General features: G+C 50.6%; 1 protein-coding gene across 1 annotated transcript; it reads right to left on the minus strand.

Annotated features, from left to right (window-relative positions):
* Positions 1 to 1,959: 1,959 nt before the first annotated feature.
* LOC105083217 (uncharacterized protein C4orf50) lies at positions 1,960 to 23,524 on the minus strand. The gene is made up of 9 exons (XM_074352932.1): positions 23,465 to 23,524; positions 22,724 to 22,823; positions 21,591 to 21,748; positions 17,749 to 17,785; positions 17,494 to 17,546; positions 14,608 to 14,790; positions 7,094 to 7,142; positions 5,394 to 5,515; positions 1,960 to 2,426 (listed from the first exon to the last, which is right to left on the minus strand). The coding sequence occupies exons 1-9, from the start codon at positions 23,522 to 23,524 to the stop codon at positions 2,181 to 2,183; spliced, it is 1,008 nt and encodes a 335-aa protein (XP_074209033.1). The 3' UTR covers positions 1,960 to 2,180.

A 23,524-nucleotide genomic window follows, 5' to 3' on the forward strand; every position in this document is an offset into this window, starting at 1 on the left:
ATGGATTTGCGGGTCGCCTCTCTGCTGAGGCCCACACTGTCAGCAGAGGCCTGAGGGAACACTTAAGTGACAAGACGAGATGTCTGAACCTGGCGGGAGTGTCTGGAGACCAGAAATGGCCTTGACTGCCTGGGGCGGGCTCGGCCCCGCGGCCAGCTGCTGCTCACCCAGCGTCACCGGTCCAAAGACGTCTTTAGTGTCTTCCCAACGCTCAAAGCTAAAGGCGTCTTCCCAGATAGAAGGGGGGAAGAGGCCAATAGAGGGGAGAGCAAACCAACATACCGACCAGCTCCAAAGGGCACCGAATGATAGGCAGTTATGGGTTGAACTGGGAAAAGTGATGACAACAGTGGTTTCCAATCTGGGGCCTCCTTGGGCAGCGGTGATGGGGCTGCAGGGTTTCCAGGAGGTCCCAGAGGTCGGACGTGGGCATCTACTTTAGTTCCATTTCCCAGCACCTACTCGGGACCTGGCGAGCACATGATGGTTAAATTAAATGCTTACGGAACAAATGAATGGGCAGGTCCATTGAGAAACCAAAGGAATCGTGGACTTGGTGACCCATCACACATGCTGCGGGCTAAAGAAGACGATAGCTGCTTGACGAGCAGATGCTCCCTCACTGGTGTGCTGTTCTGACGGCTCTGCAGCTCCCCGGTTTTCCTCAAAATAAATCCATTCATTTCATCACTGCACTACGATTCGGTACATAATAAGGTGTTCACACTGAGGGAAGCTGGGTGAGGGTGTGGGAACTCTCCGCACTTTCCACAGCAACATAAAAAGTTAAAATCCAGTAAAATAAAATCAATATCCTTTGCCTACTGCCCCGGGAGCCCTCGGTTTCTTGTTCTGGTCCTTCCTCGCCCTTACATGACAACCGCTCCCAAGAGGGAATGAAATCAGGACGGTAACTCTGACCTTCCCGCTAGCTCGTCACCTGCCCCTCCCGAGGAGGGAGATGATGTCTCTGATGGGTGAGCCTGGGGACAGGGTCTGGGCGCACGCAGCCCAAGGCCCTTTGACTCTCTTCCTGGGCCCTCAGGATGGAGGTGCTCTTCTCCCACATTTGGGTCCCACACCTGGGTCAGGGGAGGGTCCTGTTCCGATTGGGGCTGAAGCAGTGACTCTTTGCTTGGCAAAGGGCTTCTCCGCACTCCCCCTCTGGGGGCAAGGCCTAAATTCAGTTTCATGCCTCAGAGCCTTTGCATTTGCCGTTCCCTGTGACTACAACACCCTTCCCCCCCTCACCCAGGTGCTGAACACCTGGTTGGGTCTAGGGACTCTGCTCAGCTGTTTCTTCCTGAATGACCTCCCATTCCCCAAAGTCAAGCAGAACTGGCCCTTCCCTTTGTCTGCCTTGTCACGCACACTTAACCACAGCTGCGCTGTGAGCTGTCTACACATTCATCTCTCCTGTTGCCCCGTGAGCCCCCCGGGCAGGGACCAATGTGGATTCACCTCGTTCTCCCTAAGTATCATGTTGCCTGGTGTATATGAAACGTCCATAAATGTCTGTTGAATGAATGAACTTATCTGAAAGTTTGGATTCGTTTTCATGTTTAAAACTGTACAATATATAATTATTTAAATCAAGCATTTCATCGGTAGACGCAAATTGGAGTGACCCCAGGGGCAAGAAAATAACGAAACAGTTCTCCGTGGCTGACAAAGTTAGGAGCTATTAGATCAGCCCAGGGCCTCCCCACCCCCTGCACTGCTGACATTTGGACCGGATGACTCTTTGTTCTAGGAGGCTGTCCTGGGCACTGAAAAGTGTTTAGCAGCTTCCCTGGCCTCTAGATGCCAGTAGCAGCTTCCCAGTTGTGACAATAAAAATGTTTCCGGATGTTGCCAGGTTTTCCCCTGGGGTGGGGTAGGGGTGGGGTATCACGCCCAGTTGAGAACCTCCAGGCCAGTCGCTCAATAGGTTTTGGTGCAGGAAATATGCCCTTTGCTGCCTTGACATTGGCAAAGCCAGACTCCTAAGAATTTGCAAGTCCAGTATTTCTCCAGAGCTCTGACAACCAACACAGATCCCAGCGCCACAGGCAAAGCCGCTGGCCACTGAATCAGGGTTTTGATTGCTACCAATTTCTTAAAACGCTCTCTGAAAGTTTTGCTTCAAATATTTATGGCGTCTGTGAAATGGCCCCGGAGAGTGAGTGGTCTTACTCAATTTATAACTCCAGCGGTGATTTATTGACCTGGGAACTGCGGCTGATGCTTTGTCTAAGCTCTTGGTGCAAAGTCAGGATCCTCTCGGGGCTCAGGAGTTCGGGGGATGGCGGGAGGGCGTTGGCTTGGAGGACAGGGCAGGTCATTCCGCCTCGTTCCTGCAGACCTTGTAGAGGGAGCCCTGGTTCCCCAGGGACTGCAGCCAGGCAAATTCCAGGGTCAGGCGTCGTTCCCGAGGGCCCGGGAAACTGGAGGGAGGAGGACAAGGAGATGGTCTCCACTTCTCTACGTCCACAAACCCCTCCCATCCCCCGTTCTACCCAAGGAAGAGACGGCAGCAATACGAACACTTAGAACTTTCTGTGCCCAGCACCTTCTATTATAGTTCGCGGAGACACAGGCCATCAACGCTGTGTGAAGCGGAGACTGGGGAGGTGGAGGCTCGAGCCCCATGTCATCGAAAGGCCTGACAGTCACTGATGGTCTCCCCACAGAGTGATGTCCTCTATCAATTTTGTTGTTCACGGTGACAAGAGAAGGTGACCTTCCCGTGAAAAGGAGATCAATGTCTGCTGGATGCCAACCTCATGCTCCCTTCTTTTTTTTTTTTTTCTCTAAGCTCAACCATAAAATGATGGTGACATGTGATAAAGTTAGTTACTGCCCTTCAAAAATGACCTCATTTTGCTTATAGGTCACTAACCCGCTGGTGTAGTTGTTTAAAGAGTTCATTTTCACCGCAGGAAGCTCTTACCCAAAGCCAGCCCAGATAGATGGCTTGCAATCTGTTTTTCTGCAGGCCAGAGAGCTCGGCTCCTGAATGCCAGTCACGACCGGACAGAACCAAGGCCGCGGGCGAGACGCAAAGTTGGGATGAGGACGAGGTGACTGCATGACCTTCTGGAGAACAGCCCACCGGCCCCCTCCCACCTCCTCATTATTTATCCAAATTCACCCTCCAAGGCCTCCTCTGGGCCAGGAACTGTTAAAGCATGGGAATAAAGGACACTTAAACTGACCCTTCTGCCATCTCGTTATAAAGAACCAAAAGTATCCTGTGGGCTTGAAAGTATGTCCAATAGAGAGAGTTCTGATCCAGTGGCGTCTACACTGTGGTGAGAACTTCGAAGAAGGTTGAAGAACACTTGAGAAACTCAGAACCATAAGATTAAGAGGCTCTTCAGTTCATCCATTCATTCAGCTGACACTCCTACGGTTTCCTGAAAAGCTTTGCTGTGAGTTTCTGGCCAGTAGCCCTGAGAGCAGACGTTGGAGGGTTTTTGTTTCACATTAAACTCCAGATTGGAACGCCAAGGGGGGCAGGAGAGACAGCTCTTATCCGCACCCCCTGCTCCCCGGAAGGCCAGCACTATCTGGACACGTAATGACCAAGCGCCAGCCCTAGGGCCAGGCTGCTCGGGTTGGAAGCCCAACCCTGCCTCTCACGAGCCGTGTGACCTGGGTTAGCTGGTCGCCTCCTCGGGAGCTCATCTTCTCTCCTAGGTGAAGCAGGGCTGACGCCCAGGTCCAGCTGGTGCGCCCACTGTGAGTGCCGGATAAACTGATGCACTGCACACAGGGAACATTCAAGAAATGGGGGTGGGGTTTTCTTCCTCAGCTTGTTCTTGTCAACCCCGCCATCAAGATCTCCTAGACTCCTCTCCCCTTTATGCTACAGCCGCGTTTAATTGCTTGCCATTCCCCCAGGGCTTCGGGGGAGCTGGACCCTCTGCCTTTGCAGGCATTGCTCCCTGTGCCTAAAATGCCTTCTACCTGCTTTGTGATAAGGTAGGTCAAAGATCAAAGGTCAGACGTAATTTCCCTAGAAAAAGATCAAAGCTGGAAAGAAGTTCTCATTACTAAGCAATAAGCCTGTAGACAAGTAATTCGAAATGAAAGTCACCCACCAGAAAAAAAAAAAAGCTTAAGAAGGTCAGTAACAATGGCTGTCATTCACTGAACATCACCTTGCATCAGGCGGGATGGTAATTACATGATGTGCACGATTTCATTGAATTGATCCAAAGACCCTGAGAGGTAAATATCAACTCCATTTGTTAGATTAAAAGAATTCATATAAGCATGAAGGCAGGTGAGAAGCCACAGGAATAAAAGGCAGAAGAAAACCAATAATAAAAGGTTGAGATAAAATGCTAAGAATAAGATCAGTTTCCCCCTGAGCGATGGCTGCTTTTATTCCCCTTGAGCATCTCTTATGTCCCAGACATGTATTCAACTCTGCTTACCTGATTTTATCCTCACAACAGCAGTAGGCGGCATTATCCCCATTTTACAGATGAGGAGACTGACGCACAGACATAGTAAGTAATCCGCCCCGCATTACCAGAATTACAGCTGAGATTTGAGCTCAGGCCTGGCAGACTCCAAATCTCATAAGTAAAATAGGTTTTCTCTGGGAAAACAGAGTGCTGCTCTGGGTCCAACTGATTAGGACATTTTGGACCAAACCTCCAGTAAGTGCAAGTAGGACAGTTGGACAAAATATAGCAAAACAGCTACTGAAAAGCATCTGAGAGCTACAAAGACTGTGAGGATTTGTGGGACTTAGATTTGAAACAGGAAAGAAGCCAAGAGGAGCTGGTGCAGAACTGAAGGCTGTATCTCCCCTCCAAGTGAAGGCAGAACTCATGTGTGAGGGAGGCAGCTGAGAGGTGGAAAGCTAAGCAGAATTTTTGACAGCCTCATGGGGAGGGCTGGGGCCAGGGGAAGGTCACTGATAAACATTACAGGCTTTTGCTGGGGACCTGGAAAGGCTGTGCCCTAGGAGTAAGAGTGAGCGAGAAATAAAGCAGGTCTCATAAGTACTAAACTCATCTCTGAATCAGTTCTGATGTGAGAAACAGAGGAAGTTCTGTCTGGATGAAAACACTCAAACAGAACCTCAGATTCTGTCTTCAAGTTTTCATGCATGATGTCTAGCACTCGGTGAAAAATTACCAGACACAGAGGACGCAGTTTGACAAAACCACAAAATTAAAAAACATAATAAAAAGAGACTAGAAGGGGGAACCAGCAGGGAGCTTTGTGGTGTTGGTCATTTTCTAGTTCTTGACCTGGTGGTGGCTTTATGGGTGTGTTTCACTTCATAACAATTCACTGAGCTGTACACTTTCTAGTGTATCCTTTTCTGTATGCGTGTTGTACTTTCAGTAAAAATGTTTACTTAAGAAATTAAGTGACTGATGTCCTCTCACCTTCAAAGAATCCAGTCGAGCTGTCTGTACTGGCCACTCAGTCTCAGGAATAGGCCAGGACTCTGAATGCAAAGGTCTTTGGAGGACACTGTCCATTTCGGGATTCAGGAGGTACTTCTGAACTAGAAGAGAATATTCTCAGTCAAGCCTCAACCCGGAAATCTACTCTAAAAATCAACAAGTCTCTGAGCCTTTTTCATTCTCTTTCATTCCCTGATCCCCTCAACCCACGACAGAGGCCCTCTTGGATGCCTCTGAACTCTCTGAGTGCCACATCCACACCCCTCTGATGGTACTATCATGGTCTTGGGGTACCTTAGAAAACTGCCTGCTTCACCTTCCATCACACGGCTGCAAGCTCCTTCAGCACAAGGACCACCACCTCTGCAGGGCGACACATCTTTGTAAGTCCAACACCTACCCGGGGTCTGGCACAAGGCAGCCTCCCAGAAATGCTAAATGAGTAAGTAACTAAATCAATCTAGTGCATTTCCTTCTTTTAAAAGTGAGGAAGCTGAGCCCAGAGAAGGGAGAAGACTTGCACAAATTAGTGGCAGAAGCAGGACCAGCCTCTTTTTATGCACCTCCAACTGTGAAAACAGAAACCAACCCAGACTGTGGAGATAGGAGATGAAGGTGCAGGAGGGCAGGCCCATCCTACCCAGCAAGAAACTGAGGACAGGTCTCTCTTCTTGTCTGTTGGCGTCTGGCAACGTGCCAAGAACTAACGCTTCTGAAAAAGGTCGAGTTATCTTCCTTTTAAAGAGGAGGGTCTGGGGCTCAGAGAGGTTAATGAACCCATTCAAGACCATACAGCTAGTAAGAGCAGAATCTGGTCGTAAGAGTCGCCAATGAGCGATTATCAAGAGCGGCTCAGTCACCTAACGGTAATGCCGTCCATGCTTTCTTCACTTTTACTCTGAGCACCTGACGTCAACATAGCCCTAAGTAAATCCTTGGGCCCCCCAGCACCCCCCATGCTGACAGTACTCTGCCTGATAAAACAAGGCCCAGGGAAACTCTGGCTGGCCAGAGAGCATCTTAGTTTTCTTTTTAACAATAAAAATACTAGAACAACACCAACAACAAAATCCCCCATCTAAGGAGGTTACCAACTAAATAACCATGGTGTATTTGAATTTATCTTCGAGCCCAAGTTGCCATTCACCCACAGACGTTCACTTGCAGTCTATCATCACAGCCACCCAATGCATTCCACTTCCTACCCTTTTTTTAATTTAGTAGAATGCCACCATTTCTATGCGACCACGTGGCGCGTCTCAGCATCGTTTTAGCGGCCGGTATTTCATACTCAGTGGACACACGGTAATTAACAATACCGGAGTTTTCCCCACGATTTTTCACTATTACAAATACCCCGGCATGAATACACTTGTCCACTGGGCTTTTCCACACATAGAATTATTTACTTAGGATAAATTTCCAGGAGTGAAACTACCGGGCTGTGAGCTTGGCCACTTCTGCAGCGGCAGTATTTTGCTAATGCGTGGTCCTTACGTAGGGAAGTGAACAGGCAGAGCCACGCGGGGAAGAGAGGGCGAGACGGCGGGGTCTGGTCCCTTTAGTCGTCTGCACTTGACCGTGGTTGTTTTCCTACCCTCATCCACCTGTCAGATTGTCCTGCTGGCCTGGACTGTGTCTGAGCACGCAGGCTATTCCCAAATGAAAATCGCACTGACCTCTTACAACTGCTGTCTTCTCAGAGTCGACGTCCAGGTGGTGGCTTGTCTGGAAGAAAAGACATCTCAGCATTTACTCTGCATGACACAGGAGGGAAAGCCTTACACAGATGACTACAGCTGGAAAAAGCTGCCCCCACCACTCCTGCAGAAAGTGTATTCTAGGACCAGATCCGCTCCTCCCCCGGTGTGCGAAAATGCAGGCAGGACCCCTCCTTCCTCCACCCACAATCCTCAGAGGAGTCCAGGATTTGCTCCTAGGGAATACGGGCACGAGGAAAAGCTTCCATTTTCTTTACTCCAAATTGAATCTCCAGACAGAGATTGATAAATGTGTTTTTAAAACTGCTGTTCAAAGAGCTGGGAAGCCGGGAAGAATGAGACAGCTGGACGGCAGAGCTTTCAAGAGGAATTCTCTGCACCCAGTGTGGGCTGGTTGTCCTCCTGTACCCCACAGTGCATGTCTGGAAGAGGTGGGGCGGCAGTGGGAACTTAGCTGCTCCGCCTGGTGACCCCCAATTGGTTCAAGAAGAGCAACAGCTGAATCTTCAAGGCAAGTCAGAGTTGATTCCAGAGCAGCAGCCCAGGTCTTTCTGCCTGTTGGGTTTTCTGGTGAGGAAGGGGCCCTTAATGCAGGATCCTTTTGATACCTTTCCCCCCATCTCCACTGTGTCCTTTAAGTATTTGCACCAGCCACCTCCCTGCCTGCAAGAACGCTCTCTCCTTCTCCTTCTCCAGTGAGCTTTTATGTATACGTCAATACCTAAATCAAGTGCCCGCCCCTACCTCTGTGAAGTCTTCCCTGATTCCACCTGCCTCTCCCATAGCCCCTACACGCTGCACTGTGACACCTGGCCTCTGTGACTGTCCCTCTAAAATGGAATGACTAATCCAGAGCAAGGGCATGGATTATGGCCCAACCATCTTCCAATGCTACTCCAATCCCACCACCACTTACTGGGAGCCTTCTGTATCAGGCCCAGTGCCTGTTCTCTTACTGTGCTAACTGTTCTCAGAGCACTTCATTTGTATCCCCTAAAACTGTGTGTCTTCAAGTACCATGACCCTTCAGACCCCAGGGCCTTTGCACATGCAGGGCTCTCAGCCTAGAGGGCCTTCACTCCATCCTTCCAGCTATTAAAATTCTTTTTTTATCCTTCAAGGCCCAGTTTGGGTGCTTCCTCTTCCAGGAAGATGCCCCCTAGTCAGTCTCCCTCTCTCTGCTCATGGCTATGCCTCAGATGAACGCTTTTGTCTGCACCCAGGTTTAGAGCCTGTCTTATTAGGTGCAGACTCCTTCAACTTGAAAATGAGGTTTCGTTGACTTTTGTATCCACAAAGTAGCCTCATGGGCACCAAACTGACTCCTGGGGGCACTGAATTCAGCAAGTGATCTGAGATCTAGAGCTCTTTCCCCGCCTTCCTGCGCCTCTTTTATCCTGTCAGCCTGGAGAGGCTCGGAGCCAGGCAGTCTCCGGTTGAGTCCTGGCTCTGACACTTACTGGTTCCGTGGCCTTGGCCAAATCAGTTGAGTTCTCTGAGCCCTGACCTCTCCATCTGCAGAGTGGGGCTACTAATATACTCCTTATAGGGTTTTGTCAGAACGGAATGAGAACGAATGTTTACTAAACGCTCCCCACAGAGTAGCAAAAGGGCAAAGGCTCGCCCTACGCACCCCACACCCCCGTCTCTCTCCCCAGGTAAACATTTGGGGGAATACTCAAAACTTCCTAAAAGGCGGGAGATAAAAAGAAAATAATTGCCCAGGTCCTTAGAGGTGCAGACCTGGGGTTGCTGGTTTGATGAATTAAGGGAGTTCAGGGCCCTCAGTCTCACTGCTCCCTGCAGGATGAGAGTCCGTTCCCGAAGGCCCAAAGAGACAGCTTGTGGGCCAATACTCAGAGGAGAGCGAGGTGTTTCTGGGACGTGGAGCAAAGAGAAAAAAGCAGGGCAAGAGGGAGTGGAACTGGCAGCTTCCTGGCCAGGTCGTGTGCGTGTCTCCAAGGCTGGGGTCTGGATGACCCTCTGGTGCTGGCACACAAGACCCTGACCTCCCCCAGCAGAGCAACACTTTGGTTTTGCCCAAAGGGACCCTACATCTCCTTTGAGTGCTTTTATGCGATGGCGCCGTGATGGGCATTTGATGTCGGGTCTTGTTCAACCCTCCCAGGGCCTTACAAGAGGTCTGCACTTCCCACCCCTTGCAACCAAGGCATGAGAGAGTGGGCAGCTTGGAGAGGCGAAGGCTGAGCACCAGGGCCACAGGGGGCAGGTCTGCGGGATCTGGGGTGTCTTGACCTGCCAGGTGAATCTCCATGCCTGGAGAGAGGACTGGAGCTCACGTCCCAGGAAGTGCAGGGCCAACCCATCCACTTCTCCGATGGGTCTTCCACTTGCTGAGCTGACCCAGGCCAGACCCCGGCGGAGGTCGGCCAGGCACACAGCCACAGACAGGAGGGCACCCCTGTTCTACCTCCCTGGGGCGCCCAGGCATCTGCCTCCAAGGAGGGGATGACACCCACGTACAAGCAACAAAGAAGTCTTCTCATTCTTGGCTTGGGAATGACAACAGTCTATGTCCTGTGAAATCCAGAAAAAATAGGTGCCCTGGGGCTGGGGGTGGGGGAGGAAGCCAAGGGGCCCTGAGAAGATGCCCTGAGACCCGCCCAGTCAAGCCAGTTTGGGGGATGGGGTGGAACTGAGAACCCCCAGAGAGGCTTTAGGAACCTAAGAAAGGAAGGAACCTGCCTTCCCCTTGCTCCCGTCTCAGCCAAAGCCAGGGAGGCGGCAAGACCCAGTGTTCCCGGACGAAAGACACCGGCGAAGCTGGCCCGGCTGACCTCATGGAGTCCCTCTGCTTCAGGACCAGCGCCCGGGCTGGAGAGAACCAGCAGAGCTGCAGGAAGCATGCCAGGGTGGATGCAAGACTGACCCATGGACAGTGGTGGCCCAGACACCAAGGGGTGGGCAGTACAACGGCTGAGGAAGATGGCAGCTCCAAGGGCTGGGCAGCCCCCATCCTACCACGTGTCTGTCCTTGTCGCTTAGTGGTGTGCACTGAATGTCTGTGTCCCCAAAACTCATAGGCTGAAAACTTAGCCTCCATGGGAAGGCATTTGGAGGTGGGGTCTTGGGGAAGAGTCCTCAGGTGGAAACTGCCATTATGAGAAGCGGTGTGAGAGCGCTGGTTTTTCTGCCCGCCACGTGAGGACACAGCGTGAAGGTGGCCACGCACACAATCCATCCGTGCCGGCGCCTGGATCTCTGACTTCTAGTCTCCAGAGCTCTGAGAAAGCAATGCTTCCTGTTTAAGCCGCCCAGGCTGCTGTAGTTTGTCTTTCTTCCCTCCTCCCTTCCTTCCTTCCTTCCTTCCTTCCTCCCTTCCTTCCTTCCTTCCTTCCTTCTTTCCTTCCTTCCTTCCTTCCTTCCTTTCTTTCCTTCTTTCCTCTCTTTCCTTCCTTCCTTTCTGTGGGGAAGGGGGAGGTAACTAGGTCTGTTTATTTGTTTCTTTATTATTAAGTTTTTTGTTTTTTAATGGAGGTACGGAGAATTGAACCCAGGACCTCATGCATGCTAAGCACACACTCTACCACTAAGCTATACCCTCCCCTCCTGACATCACCCACCCAACCAGGGTGAGAAAAGGAAGTCGTTGGAAGCTGGACACTGACCCCAAGCCACCACTGTGGGCATGTGCACCGTCTTCCTGAAAGGGAGCTTTGGGAGCTCAGATGGACCCTGGCTCTGAACCCCAGCCTGCCCTCCTCCTGTGTGGACCAGCTCTTTGATGACTCTAAACCTCAGTCTCCTCCTTGACAAAGTGGGATGTTGGGAGAATGAAGTGAGTGAACCATGGAAAGTGCTGGCTCAGGGAAGGCTCTGTGAGTCTCAGCCGTCATCACCGCTTCCGGTGAATTAATGAACGGGCCAGGCCGCCTGTCCTGGTGGGCCCCCCCGCAGCCCACACCCCGTCCCCCCTCAGATATCTGTGGTTGGTGTGAGCCCCCTCCCAAGCAGAGCCTGAGAATGTGGGCCTCCCAGAGGTGTTTCCGTAAGGCCTCACTCGCAGGCACGCCAGCCTCAGGGCTCCCAGGACCCGCCCTCTCCACTGTGGCTCATCCCACCCGAGCCCATCAGTGTCTGCCCAGCCGGGCAGCCCTCCCGGGCTCTGAGCCAGAGCCAGTGTCTCCATCGGGAACTCCATCTGTGTTCTCTGAGACAAGAATCGGCACCCGTAAAACCCACTTCCTGCCCGCCTGCCAGCGGGAGGAGCTGCCACCACTGCCACGAGGGTCTCCGTGTCCCCAGAGCTCCGCTCAGCAGCCTGGGCCCTGAGAGTTCACGGCCAAGCCATCCGGCTGCAGACTCTGCAGCTCAGTATAGCCCACACGCCCGTGGGTTCATCCTCCCAAAGCACATCTGGCCTGTTCCAACCCCTTCAGCTGCTCCGCACTCACTGAAGAACCAAGTGCAAACACCCCCACTGGCAGCCAGGTGTTCGTGACCCTCCCGTCCAGCCTCTCGAAACTCCTCCACTCAGGAACCCCCTCCCTCCGGCCAGCCTGGAGCCCTCTTCGTTTGTTAAACACATCACCGGGTTATTTTTTCACTGCCTTATATCCGCACACTGAGGACTGGCCCTCCAGTGACAAGAGGGACTGACTCACTGAGGGCCCAGTGTGCATGTGCCAGATCTCCTGCCACCGCCCACGGTCCCCACCACGCCGCACGGGGGTCCCAGTAGCCAGGACTGCGCAGAATCCTACTGCCAGGTTCCGATCCCGCTCTGCTTCGGCCAGGTGACCTCATATATCAAATGCTGAGCTAGAAAGCCACTTACAGATGTGTGACTTTGGGCATGACTTATAACCTCTTTGAGCCTCAGTTTTCTCATCTGGAAAGGGGGCTAATGATGGCATCTTCCCCACAGGAGGACTACCTGAGTCTCTTACATAAAGCACCATGGTAAGTGGTACATGGAAGTGGCCTCTCCTAAGGCCACAGAGCTAGGCAGCGACAGAGCTAAGATTTGAACCCAGGGCTCCTGGATGTCAGAACTCCCCCATTGCCTTGACAGCTGCCCACACCAGGCCCAGGTTCCTACCCCGTGGGACATCCCTGCACAAGGGGCTCTACAAGTTATCTTGGTCCATCCCCATGTCAATTCTGCCAGGTGGGCTGTACTGTTCCCATTTTACGGACAAGCAAACTGAGGCTCAGAGTAATTCAGGTCTTGCTCAAAGACACACAACTACCCAGCAGAATAGTCAATCTCTGCCTAAGTCCTTTCTCCTCATTGTAACTTATGACGATTATTTCCCTCGTCTTCTTGTACATTTTGGCCAGTCTGGTTCACCATTTCTCCCCAGCGCCTGGCACCATGCCTGGCTCGAGGCAACAGGTGCTTAATAAATATTTGTGGAATAAAATGCAGAGCCAGGCTTTTGTGATTTGTGGAGGGCACAGCGAGCCGCCTCCCAGGTGGTGGAACTGAATTGTAAAATAATGCAAAAATGGGTCACAGCAGATTCAAAGTCACCTTAAAAGGAGGGAATGGAAGCTCATAACTGGCCGTGGCCTTTCATAAAGTCTGGGGCGGGGACACCCTAGCCGAAAGGAGGCATGTCCAGGCCCAGGAACACATCTCTATGGGAAATGAATGCATCAGGCAGATGAGACCATTAACCCTCTCTGTTCTTATTTCAGGCTCCCAAATAACCTTCTGACTAAACGTTTATTGACTTACAAATGAACAAATGAATGAATGGACTTGACTTTCCAGATAATTCCAGTATCAAGAGAGGCTCTACTGATAGCTTTCCATCCATCATTTCAGTATAAAGAGTCTGCCCAAAGTTCTGGTTCTCAGAGGAAATTAACCAGTTAGTGTTCAAGTTTATACCTCAGTCTCTGTGAATTTGGTCAATGTGAGTCAGCCTGTCCAATCCCAGTGAACAAATTGGTTCTAGTTTCAGAGCCTGCAAGACGAAGAGCAGCCCTTGGAGGGTAGAGCTCTCACTACAATGATGGCACCATCTCAGAATACAGCCAGTCCCCCACCCAGGTGACACCTGCTGCATCCAACAACTTCCCTGGAACTTTGCTTTCAGTCCTGCCTCAGCTTACACGCAGGGACTATGCCAGATCCCTAGACGAGGTGCTGACCTCTCTCCCCATCCTTATTCTGCCTCTGAAGAGGCCTGAAGCCCTCAGGCAAAGGGACAAGCACTGGACTGGGAGTCTGGGAATCTAGATCCAAATTCTGTCTCTGAACCAAGTTGCTGTGGCCCTGAGCAGTCCCTTTTCTCTAGGTTTCCACATCTTTGGCTGTGTGGTGCTTTGGACCACAGGACACCTGCGACTCTGAAGGCTGTGGGGCAAAGAAGGGACAGAGAGGGTCGGCCTGCAGAGGCCGGGCTGGGAAGGTAGAGGAGGAAGGCGCAGATCTGGTGCTACACTGCCAACAGTGGGAGCCCGTGAGGCCAATTGAGTGATTCTGGAAAACAGGGCCGCCTGTGTCCACAGCAGCAGCTGCATTTCACTCTCGCACCATCAGGAACTGAGCTAATCCAGTGCAGGCGCTGCTGGCTGCTCCCCAGTAACGGGGTTGTTCGCCCATGTGTGAGTGTGTGTGTCTGTGAGCGCGAGCAGGCTCAGCTCAGCACCCGCGAGGGCTGTGTGCACTCAGATGCCCAGGTGCTGTTCAGAGCCAGGCAGAGACCCGGGAGTATCTTTATCAAACCTGGGTCAGAACTGGCATCCCTCACCACTTGTGTTACCTGGGAGCTGTGTGACCTTGAGTGAGTCTCGCAACCTCTCTGAGCCTCTGTCTCCTCTTTTGTTGCTCATTAGCAGAGGAGATCCTCATTTGTTTAGTTTATTACTTCATTCATTTAACAAATATTCCCTGAGCGGCTTTTCCGTGCCAGGCACTAGGGAGACAGAGATGGTTATGAAATGACTATGGCTCCAGCAAAGAGGCGCTGACAAAACTCTCCCAACAGCAGAAGGGAGACCCTCCTATGTGCCATGTCACACATATCCACGTACAATGAAAGACAGAGGGGCGTATGGCTAACCCCTGTGGTCTGTGGGACCCAGGGCAGGCTCCTAGGCAAGGTCACATGTGAACTGGGCCCTGAAGGATGGATGGGTGGCTGCAGGGCAGACAAGAATCCTGCCAGAGGAAGTGGCAAGTGCTAAGGGCCTGAGGCACACATGAAAGAACCATCTGGTGAAACCGTTGTCATGGTGCTTGTTTGACACTGAATGGAAATCACTGTATGTGTCTGTCTCATGCATCGTGTGTGTTGTGAGCACTTTTATAGGTTAAGGAAGGCCAGATCACCTCCCTAGGCCAGCCCTGAGCACAGGTTGTCCAGGGTGTGTTTCAGGCAAGGTCAGTGGACAGAGGGAGGGAGGGAGGGACACTGCAGGTCAGGCAGGTAGGTGGGCAGGTGGATGAGCCCATAGTCCCCATGGGAAGAAGAGTAGGGCTGTCTGTGGGGATCTACCTCTGGGACCCTAGGAGCCAGGAAGGTGGCCGCGTACTCGGCCAGGGCCGTGTCGTTCACCATGCTGCGCGCCATCTCGGAGAGCAGGTGATTCACCGCCCCATGTCTGTGCAGCTCCCACAGCAGGTGTGTGATCAGGTGGTTCCTCTCCAGGCATTTCTGGACCAGAGAAGCCAGCTTGGCCTGAAAGGGTGGAAGCAAAGATGCAGTCAGGTGGGTTCATGGTTGCAGGGCTCCCTCAGGGGCCGGATGACTGAGCTGGGACAGCGGGGCTGGGGCATCGGCTCCCGGCTCCACATCACCAGCCCTGTCTTAGCTCAGCCTCCTCCCTGCAATCCCTCCCTCCACCCAGAAGCCACAGCTGGCTTTGAAAACAAGCAGCCGCACTGCTGCCCACCTCTGGGGGCTCCCCTACTGCTGTCTGGATGCCCCCTGGGTGGGTCAGCAGAGTGGACTTCAGCCCCACCTTCGACCAGCTATGAGACCAAGCTCCTCCCTACCCCTCGACTTGCTCATCTGTACAATGGGTGCGGTTAAGGGCACCAGGACAAAAGGAGACGGTGCAGGCAAACACTCCCACAGGGCTGGCCCAGTGGGGCCCTCATGCATCAAAGGTCTTAGACTGGCCCGGTCCGTGAGCCTGTCTGGCCCCATCATGACAACCCTCCTTCTCATGCCCCCTGTTCCAGCCATGCTGGCCCACTCCGACCCCTGACACCCAGGAACTTCCTCATCGCTCCTTTGCATCTCCTACATGTCCCAAGCACAGAAAAGCCTTGTGCAGATCTGCTCAGAGGCCGGCCTGGGCACCGCCTTCCTGATGCTCAGGGCTTCAGCCCCTCTGCGCCCAGGCCCCAGCTGCCTCTTTCCCAGCAGTTAATCTTTGTATTTGCAGGTCTGTCCCCCACATAGTCTGGGGGCTTCTCAAGGTCAAGGCTGACACTCCCCTGGATCCCCGGCTCCATCCCTGTGCCATGGCTGGGCACAGCACGCCCCTGGGGAGGCACTTGTTACGTGAACCACCTGAGTGCATGACCCTTCTGCTGTGAAATGACTTCCCAGGTCTCCGCATGGAGGGAAGCATGTCCGGAGGGACTCACAGACTCTCGTCACCTCCTGCTCCATTGGAGAAGGAGGTGATGAGGTCTTCCTGCCAGAACTCCCCTCCAAGCTCGTCCCAGAGGATCAGGGACGTTTGCGCTTCAGTTTCTAGGCAGTGTAGCAGGTGCCCAGTGCTGCAGGCAGGCAGGACAGGAGGCTGGGCTCCCTGGGACCCCTGGATCACACCCCAAAACATCAGGGTCTCATCCCTTCAGGCAGCATCAGCTGACTATGAATGGTTTCCCCAGAGAAAGAGGCCATTGTTGATGGTGACAGTGACTCCACTGGGCTCTGAGAGAGACAGTGTGGCCGATGGGAAGGTTGCAGCCTTTGGCATCAGACAGAGCTGGGTTCAAGTCTTGGCCCTGCGACCGGGTAGCTCTGTGTGACTACGGGCGAGGCACTTCACCTCTCTGAGCCTCGGTCTCCTCATCCACAGAGTGGGGTCCATGTTCCCCTCCCTGACGTGCTCGGAAACTGCGTCGTGGGGGAGGCACGTAGAGCAGGCCCGCAGCCGAGGGCGGTCAGCGCCATCAGAGTCCTCACCATGCCCCCTGAGCCAGGTCAGGAGCCACCATTCCTGTCTGCTGTTGGGAAAACCGAGGCACCAGAGGTGAATCACGACCCGGAGGAGGGGCTGGATTCCGAGCCCAGGTCGCTGAGGCTCCTCCCCGTCCAGTCCTACCTCCTCTGTGGCAGGCCTTCCCACGTGCGAGTGATGCAGTGCTGGTGCCGTGTTTTTATTTCCATCTTGCAGGTGTGAAGCACTTGGTAGTTTACAAGGGACTGTGGGCCTCATTTAAGCGAATGGTGCGTAGCAACTGACGAGGCCCTCAGAGGAGCGCGGGAAGCCTCCCATTTTCGAGAGTTTTACACTTTTCTCCGCCTCTCCGCCCATGCCATCTGTGGACGGCCAGAAGAGGCCGTGAGAGCGGCCAGGAGGGAATTCCCGTTATTTCAGGCTGGGTGCACTCGCCGAGTCAGCGGGGTCCCGGGGCTCAACCACGTCCTTCCAGCCCCCAGCCCAGCGAGCTCCTGGCCCACCGTGCCTGGAGAGTAGAAAGGGCAGCCCCTCCAGGTCCACCGCCCAAGTCCAGGTGCCACATTTGAGAGTAAACATCTCATCTCAACCAGACTACACGTCTGACTAGCGTGTCGGAGCCTGTGAGCCTGTGCTGCCACTTCTGGGGATCTGTCTTCAAGAAACGTCTTGAAATGTGGGGAACCTTTTCTAATAAAAAATGTGCATCATAGTATTTATACACAATAATGTGTGTGTGTGTGTATATATATACACTATATATTGTGTGTGTGTGTGTGTGTATATATATATATACACAATATAACCCCCCCATATACATACACACAGTAATGCAAAAGAGAGAGGGAGGGAGGGGAGGACAGAGGGAAGACGGACAGACTGACGCGAACACCCCCGAGGATCTGGCGGTTTATGAACTGGGGTGTCTCATGCTTTACACTCCAGCCGGACAGCAGCTTCCAAGGCTGGCAAAGGCAGGACAGCTCTTACGTCGGTTACACACTTAAGCGGGGAAAGCGGGGCACAGACACACGGGAACAGTGGGAGCTCAGACACATGTAAAATGCACTGGAAGAAAATACATGAAAACGCTGAATGCAAATGGGAACTCAGGGTGAAATCTGTCTCATTCTTCTTTCCAGTGTTTTTATATGATAGAGATGGGCTACATCGTAGTGGGGAAAGTGCTAAGCTCTCCTTTCTTCTGAAACAGACACTTCAGATTGATTTCACACACACATTACCTTCAAAGGCGTCACAGCCAAATTTGCCTCGTGGTGCTTTTTCTGAAGTTCGTCTGAAGCTGAAAGAGAAGCAACATTTTTGAGAACCATCGTTCACCCAGCCCAGCGCTTCCGCGGTGAACTGCGCTCAGAGAGGTTGGCTTTCGTCCCCTCTTCCCCTACCAGAGTTCTCAATGGGAACAGGGGCCTTTCCCAGCAGCTGCTCTGCTGGATCAGGGAGGGCGGATGCTCTGAGCACTGGAGAATGAGCCCTGCCAGATTGCCCCGTTGCCTCTTCCTCCAGGAAGGAAGCCTTGCCGATTCCCCATGCGGAAGTGCCAGAGTTTGTTGGCGCGGTGTTAAACCTACAGCTCCGCTAGCCAGATGCCCTGGGTCCCACCCCAGCCCAGCTACTCACTTGCACCGTGACCTTGTGCAAGTCATGTCTCTCTTGACCCCAGTTTTCTCTTCTGCAAAGTGGGGGTAATATTAGTGCCCGCCCAATGGTGAGGATGGTCTGAGGACTCTGTGAATTGATTCCTGTAAAGTCTTAGAACAACTGGCATCGGTCAAGCCTCAGGAAATGTAAACCATTATTATTCTCTGGGGCAGGCACGTGAGTGAAGCCACCTTGGACTGTCCAGCCCAGCCCAGCACCCAGCTGAATACCAGCAATGATCCCCGCTGCTGCTCTGTGGGCGGAATCGCCCAGCCGAGTCCTGCCCGAACCCCTGACCCACAGTCATACGCTGCTGTAAGGCGGGTGTTCTGTGGCTCCTCACCCACTCTCTGGTTCTCTCTGTAGTCAGTACAAGAAAGCTGTATAGATAAAAGCCCTTCTTCCTGTCCCCCGGACTTCCTTTGACCTCTACACTGTTTTCAGCCCTGCTACCCGTGATCAGAAAGCATATGTGTGTATGCACGCACATGAAACTACCCTAGACAAACTGTCTCACAGCTCGCTCTTGTCACTTACCATAAAGCTGTGGTGGTAATTCCATGTTAATATAGACAAACTGATCGCATTCTTCTAGAATCTTGCATATTATTTAATCATGAGGCTGGAACAAAATTGATTTAACCAATTCTTTGTTTATGAAAACGTAGATTGTTTCTGTTTCTTTGCTTCATAAACAAGGCTTTAATGAACATTTCTATAAATCTATTCTGGCACATGTTTCTGGACATAGCCGAAGAGCAAAATGCCAGCTCCACGTAGACTGTCTTACATTCAAAAGACGCACAGTAATATCTGCAGGCTTGGATGAAATCTTCTGTCTACTTCAGTCCAAGAAATAGCATGAATATGTCGTGTGGGAAGGGATAAACTGGGAATTCAAAAATTGCACCTCCTGGGGAGTGACGGAAATGTTAGCTGTCTTGACTGCGGTGGCGGTTTCATGGGTGTGTACATCTATCAAAATTCACCAGATTGTGAATCTGAAATATGTGCAGTTTACTGTACAAGAACCATGCCACAGTAAAGGTGTTAAAATATATATATAAAAAAAGAAACAGCATGAATGCGTTGCTGTGAGCTGCGTACTGGGGCATTTGCAGCTAAAAAACAAACGAGAAGAAAGTGAAAAGACAACAGAATGGGAGAAGATGTTTGCAAATCCTGTATCTAATAAAGGAACTGCATCCGGAACACAGAGCAAACTCTTACAACTCAGCAACAGCAAAATCAACAACCCAGTTACAAAACGGACAGAGGATCTGAGCAGGCATCTCTCCAAAGAAGACGGATGAACTGCAAATAAACACATGAAAAGATGCTCAACTCTATTAGCCATTAAGGAAACACAACTCAAAATCACAGCGAGATGCCACTTCATACCCACTAGGATGGTTGGCAACAAAAAGACAGACAGTAGCAAATGTCAGTGAGAACGTCAAGTTGGGACCTTCACACACTGCTAGTGAAGCAGAAAGTGGAGCCAGAGACAGACCTGGAAGTAACTTAATAATTACATAACAAGAAGTTCATCAGACAGATGACTAGATAAAGATGTAGGGGGTGCATGTGTGTGTGTGTGTATAAAATGGTGTATGTGTGTATATATATATATATATATATATATATATATATATATATATATATATATATATATATATATATAATGGAATACTACTCAGCCATAGAAAAGAATGAAATACTGCTATTTGCAGCAACACAGATGGACCTAGAGATAATCATAGTAAGTGAAGGAAGTCAGAGAGAGAAAGATAAATATCACATATCACTTCCATGTGGAATCTAAAAAATAGTACAAATAAACTTATTTACAAAACAGAAACAGGTAAGAAGGGGAGGGATAAATTAGGAGTTTAGGATTAGCAGATACAAACTACTGTATATAAAATAGATAAACAACAAGGACCTACTGTATAGCACAAGGAACTATGTTCAACATCTTGTAATAACCTATAATGAAAAAGAATCTGAAAATATATATATGTATATATACATAAAACTGAATCACTTTGCTGTACATCAGAAACTCACACAACATTGTAAATCAACTATATTTCAATTAAAAAAAGAATTTCATCAGATATCTGGAAACTATAAAACATTAATCAAATGTAACTTCTAGGACAGTAAAATACAACTCCTAAAATTAAGAACTAAAATAATGAGTTTTAGAGCAAATTCAACTCACCAAAGAACATTATTTAACTGGAAGACTGACTAGAAAAAATATCCAAACTGATGAAGAGAAAGACAAAAAAATGAAAATTATTTTTTAAAAAAGACATAAAAACATTGGATATGGTAAAAAAAAAAAAAAAGGTCTAACGTGTGTAACTGGAGTTATATTTTTCACAGATCAGTGACAGACAGGACAAAAATTGGTGACAGACCACCCAAATTAGTTAAGGGCAGAGTGACAAATATACCCTCATTTATTGCCTTGGCTTTGGAAGTGGGTACCAATACTTTGGAAAGCAAATTTGCCATATGTATTAAGAATGAACACTATTTCCTCTGTCTGAACCAGTGATCCCAGTTCTCTGAACTATTGTATATAAACAATGATACATAAATTTACAGAAAGATACAACACTAAGAGAACCAAAATCACATCCACCCCATAGATACTCCACAGCCCAAAACTAATGGACATAAAAGCTATGAAACACGGATGGAGGGCATCAATTCTATGTGTAGTGTGTTCCATTATGCAAAGAATGCGTAAGACAGGAGTCAGAAATCATATCGAAAATGTTGATGGTATATTTTCGTCCATTAACTTGTGAAAAAAATGTAAAGTGTGGTTCAGGGTAACAAGTTGTGGGCAATCACATACACTCGTTTATTCCTGCCGGAAGCATAAATGATGCAGCCATTTTGGAGGTCGTTTGCCGTCATCTTCAAAGTTAATTAGGCACATAGCCTTTGACCTCGTCATTCTTTCACTGGGATTTTACCCTTTACCCATGTAGTGGGAACATATTCCAAGACACAGGCAGAGAAATGTTCGCTGAAGCCTTGTTTGTAAAGCAAAGCAACAAAAACAATTTGGGTTTCTATATGCAAAGAATTGCTTAAAACATACGGTTTGGCCTCTTGAAAAATAATGTGCAAGAGTTTAATACCCAGCGTGCGTGTGTTGATATGGAACATCACCCAGATCTTTCATTCAGTGACAATATTAGGATGCAGAATATTTCTGCACAATGTGATTTCACATACGAACACACACAGGTGCTGAATGTGGGTAGATGGGGTTGAAAAAAATGGAAGTCAGCAGGGGTTGGGGTTGAGAGGGAGAAAAAGACTATTGTTTTGCATTTTTTAAAGATTGAGACAATTTTAGATTTACAAACAGTTGTAAAAAATAATACAGAGAGATGCTTTGGATACTTTGCCCAGTTTCCTCCAGTGAGGACATTGGGCAAAACTACAGTATATTACACAGCTGGTGGGACGGACGAGAAGCTTTTCTTCCTGTACTGTTCTGCACTTTAGGAATCTGATGAACAAGTTCAGACTGCTGAGAATGGTCAGTGAGAGCTTACCTAGTTCTTTTTCCTAAGCTCGGAACTCCCTGGAGTGAGGGAAGATTAACTTGCTGGCGGGCTCCGCTTACCTGGCCCCGGAGACAGGCGACCTCACCGCGGGAGGCCGGCAGCGGCCGGGGCGCCGAGCCCTGGTCCCTGAGCTGGCACCGCAGGGTCAGCGCCTGGTGACGGAGCTGCCTGATGCTCAGCCTGAGGTCCTCCTCGGAGGCCTCAGCCTCCGGCTCCTGGAGCAGATTTGGATGAAACGCTTAGGTTATCTTTCAAGTACTTTGCCTTTGCCAACAGACAGTACCCATTTTCCTTCTTAACTTTTTTCCCGCTTACGTTTTCTCATAGCAAATAAATTGTACAAAATAAAGTAACAGAGATGACTCCAAAAACTATTAGCCAGCATGAACATTATTACCCACAGCTTCTCTCACATGTTCAGTCTTTCGGCTCTGCTGTTACCCACGTGTGCATATGCGTGTGTGGCCCGTGCTGGGTTTCTTGAGTGGGGGGGTTGGGGAGGGTCCAGGGAATCACAGAATAACATTCTCGAATGTTATTTTCAAAAGAATATTGTTTTTCGCATGTGAAAAATATGCAAAATAGCATGATATTTCAGAGTCTGTTTGAATAGGTGTCAGTCCCCATTATACTGAAACACAGTATAATGAATGAAATTTAGTGTTCAAATCCAACTGTGAGATGCTCATGACATTCATGTTTCATGTATTTATATAAAACGTAACTGCATTTCCCCCACACACTTTTCTTAAATCAGTACAAAATAGCCTCTCGCTCTTCTTGGGTCAAACATGAGCGGGTTTCATGTGAACATCAGCAGGGCATTTCTGGGCGGGCAGAAGGTAAGAAGGAAGAGACTGATTTATCACCGTGGGGAGTTTGGCCAAATGGTAGTGGTGCTCTTGCCCCAGTGGTTCCAGACTTTAAAATTTTTAAAATACCTTATGTGCATATGTAAACACAGGCGTGTGTGTGTGTGTGTACATATACGCACACCCTTGTGTCTGTTTTTCTCTGTGTCACTTACATGCCATACACATCTTCCGCATTCTGCTTTCCTCCCCTAGTACCACGTCACGGGCATTTTCCGATGTCATTAAATAATGTCGAACACGCCGCCGCCAGCACACATGCAGCGCTCTGTGGCGCTCTGAACACTCAGACTATGCTGACATTTTGCTGCTGCCATTGGGGCTGTGATGGAGACCCTCACCCATAAATGCCTGGCACACCTCTGGCTTGTCCCCTGAGACCACCAGAGGCGGAATTTCCGCGTCATCACTGAGCTCTTGACTCAAACTCCTCGGGTGGCCCTGGGAAGGAGCAGGGCCGTGAGGAGTGCGAGCTCCCGCTGCCACAAGGCGGGGACCCGGAGACGCGGGGGCTTCTCAAGGCGCCCGTGCTCCTGGTCACGGCGGTCTACCTTTCGTTTAAAGCAGCCACCCTGGGAACTGAAGGCCCGCAAAGATCATCCCTTCCACGTGTTCCTGACCTGGGCGTGAGCTGCCAGGAGGGGAGCCCAGGCCGCTCTGCTTGGAGAGAAGAGGGAAGAGGGAGGCGAGGGCGGGAGGGCAGAATCAGCGTGACTGGCTGTCAGGCCTCTCCCTTGTTAGCCGGGAATATGATGGCAGAATGCGACTTTTTTAATTAACAGAAATTCACAGTGCGTGGGCCTGAGATTCACAGGCTGGGCCCTGTCAAGAACAGATGGGTGCTCCGAACGGTTCCAGACAACCAGCTCCAAACAGAGTTGCAAAACAACTTAGCCTTTCTGGAAAGTTCGGCTCCTTTGCCACCTCCCTCCTCTGCAGTGACTTGGGCTTCATCTCGAGGATCCAAAGAGAGCATCCACTGCGCATTCTAAAGAGAATGAGAGTGTGGGGTGGAGGCGGACCCTGCCTGTCACCTGGGACTGCGCTGCCCAGCGACCCCTGCGAACGACCCCTTGACCCACTTGCTCCCTAGCAGACATCAGAAACACATGCTCCAGCCACGCACTTGGGCTGGGAGCCAT

Source organism: Camelus bactrianus, chromosome 2 (genome assembly GCF_048773025.1).
Source record: "Camelus bactrianus isolate YW-2024 breed Bactrian camel chromosome 2, ASM4877302v1, whole genome shotgun sequence".
Taxonomy (NCBI): Eukaryota; Metazoa; Chordata; class Mammalia; order Artiodactyla; family Camelidae; genus Camelus; species Camelus bactrianus.

What these genes read in the sequence shown, in the direction of transcription:
- LOC105083217 (XM_074352932.1), bottom strand. Translation starts at nt 23,524, where the DNA reads ATGGCTCCCAGCCCAAGTGCGTGGCTGGAGCATGTGTTTCTGATGTCT. An exon ending in GGTGTGCCAGGCATTTATGG is followed by an intron (nt 21,749 to 22,723) that starts GTGAGGGTCTCC and finishes AGATAACCTAAG; the next exon opens with CGTTTCATCCAAATCTGCTC. An exon ending in TGGCTCCTAGGGTCCCAGAG is followed by an intron (nt 7,143 to 14,607) that starts GTAGATCCCCAC and finishes CTTTTCTTCCAG; the next exon opens with ACAAGCCACCACCTGGACGT.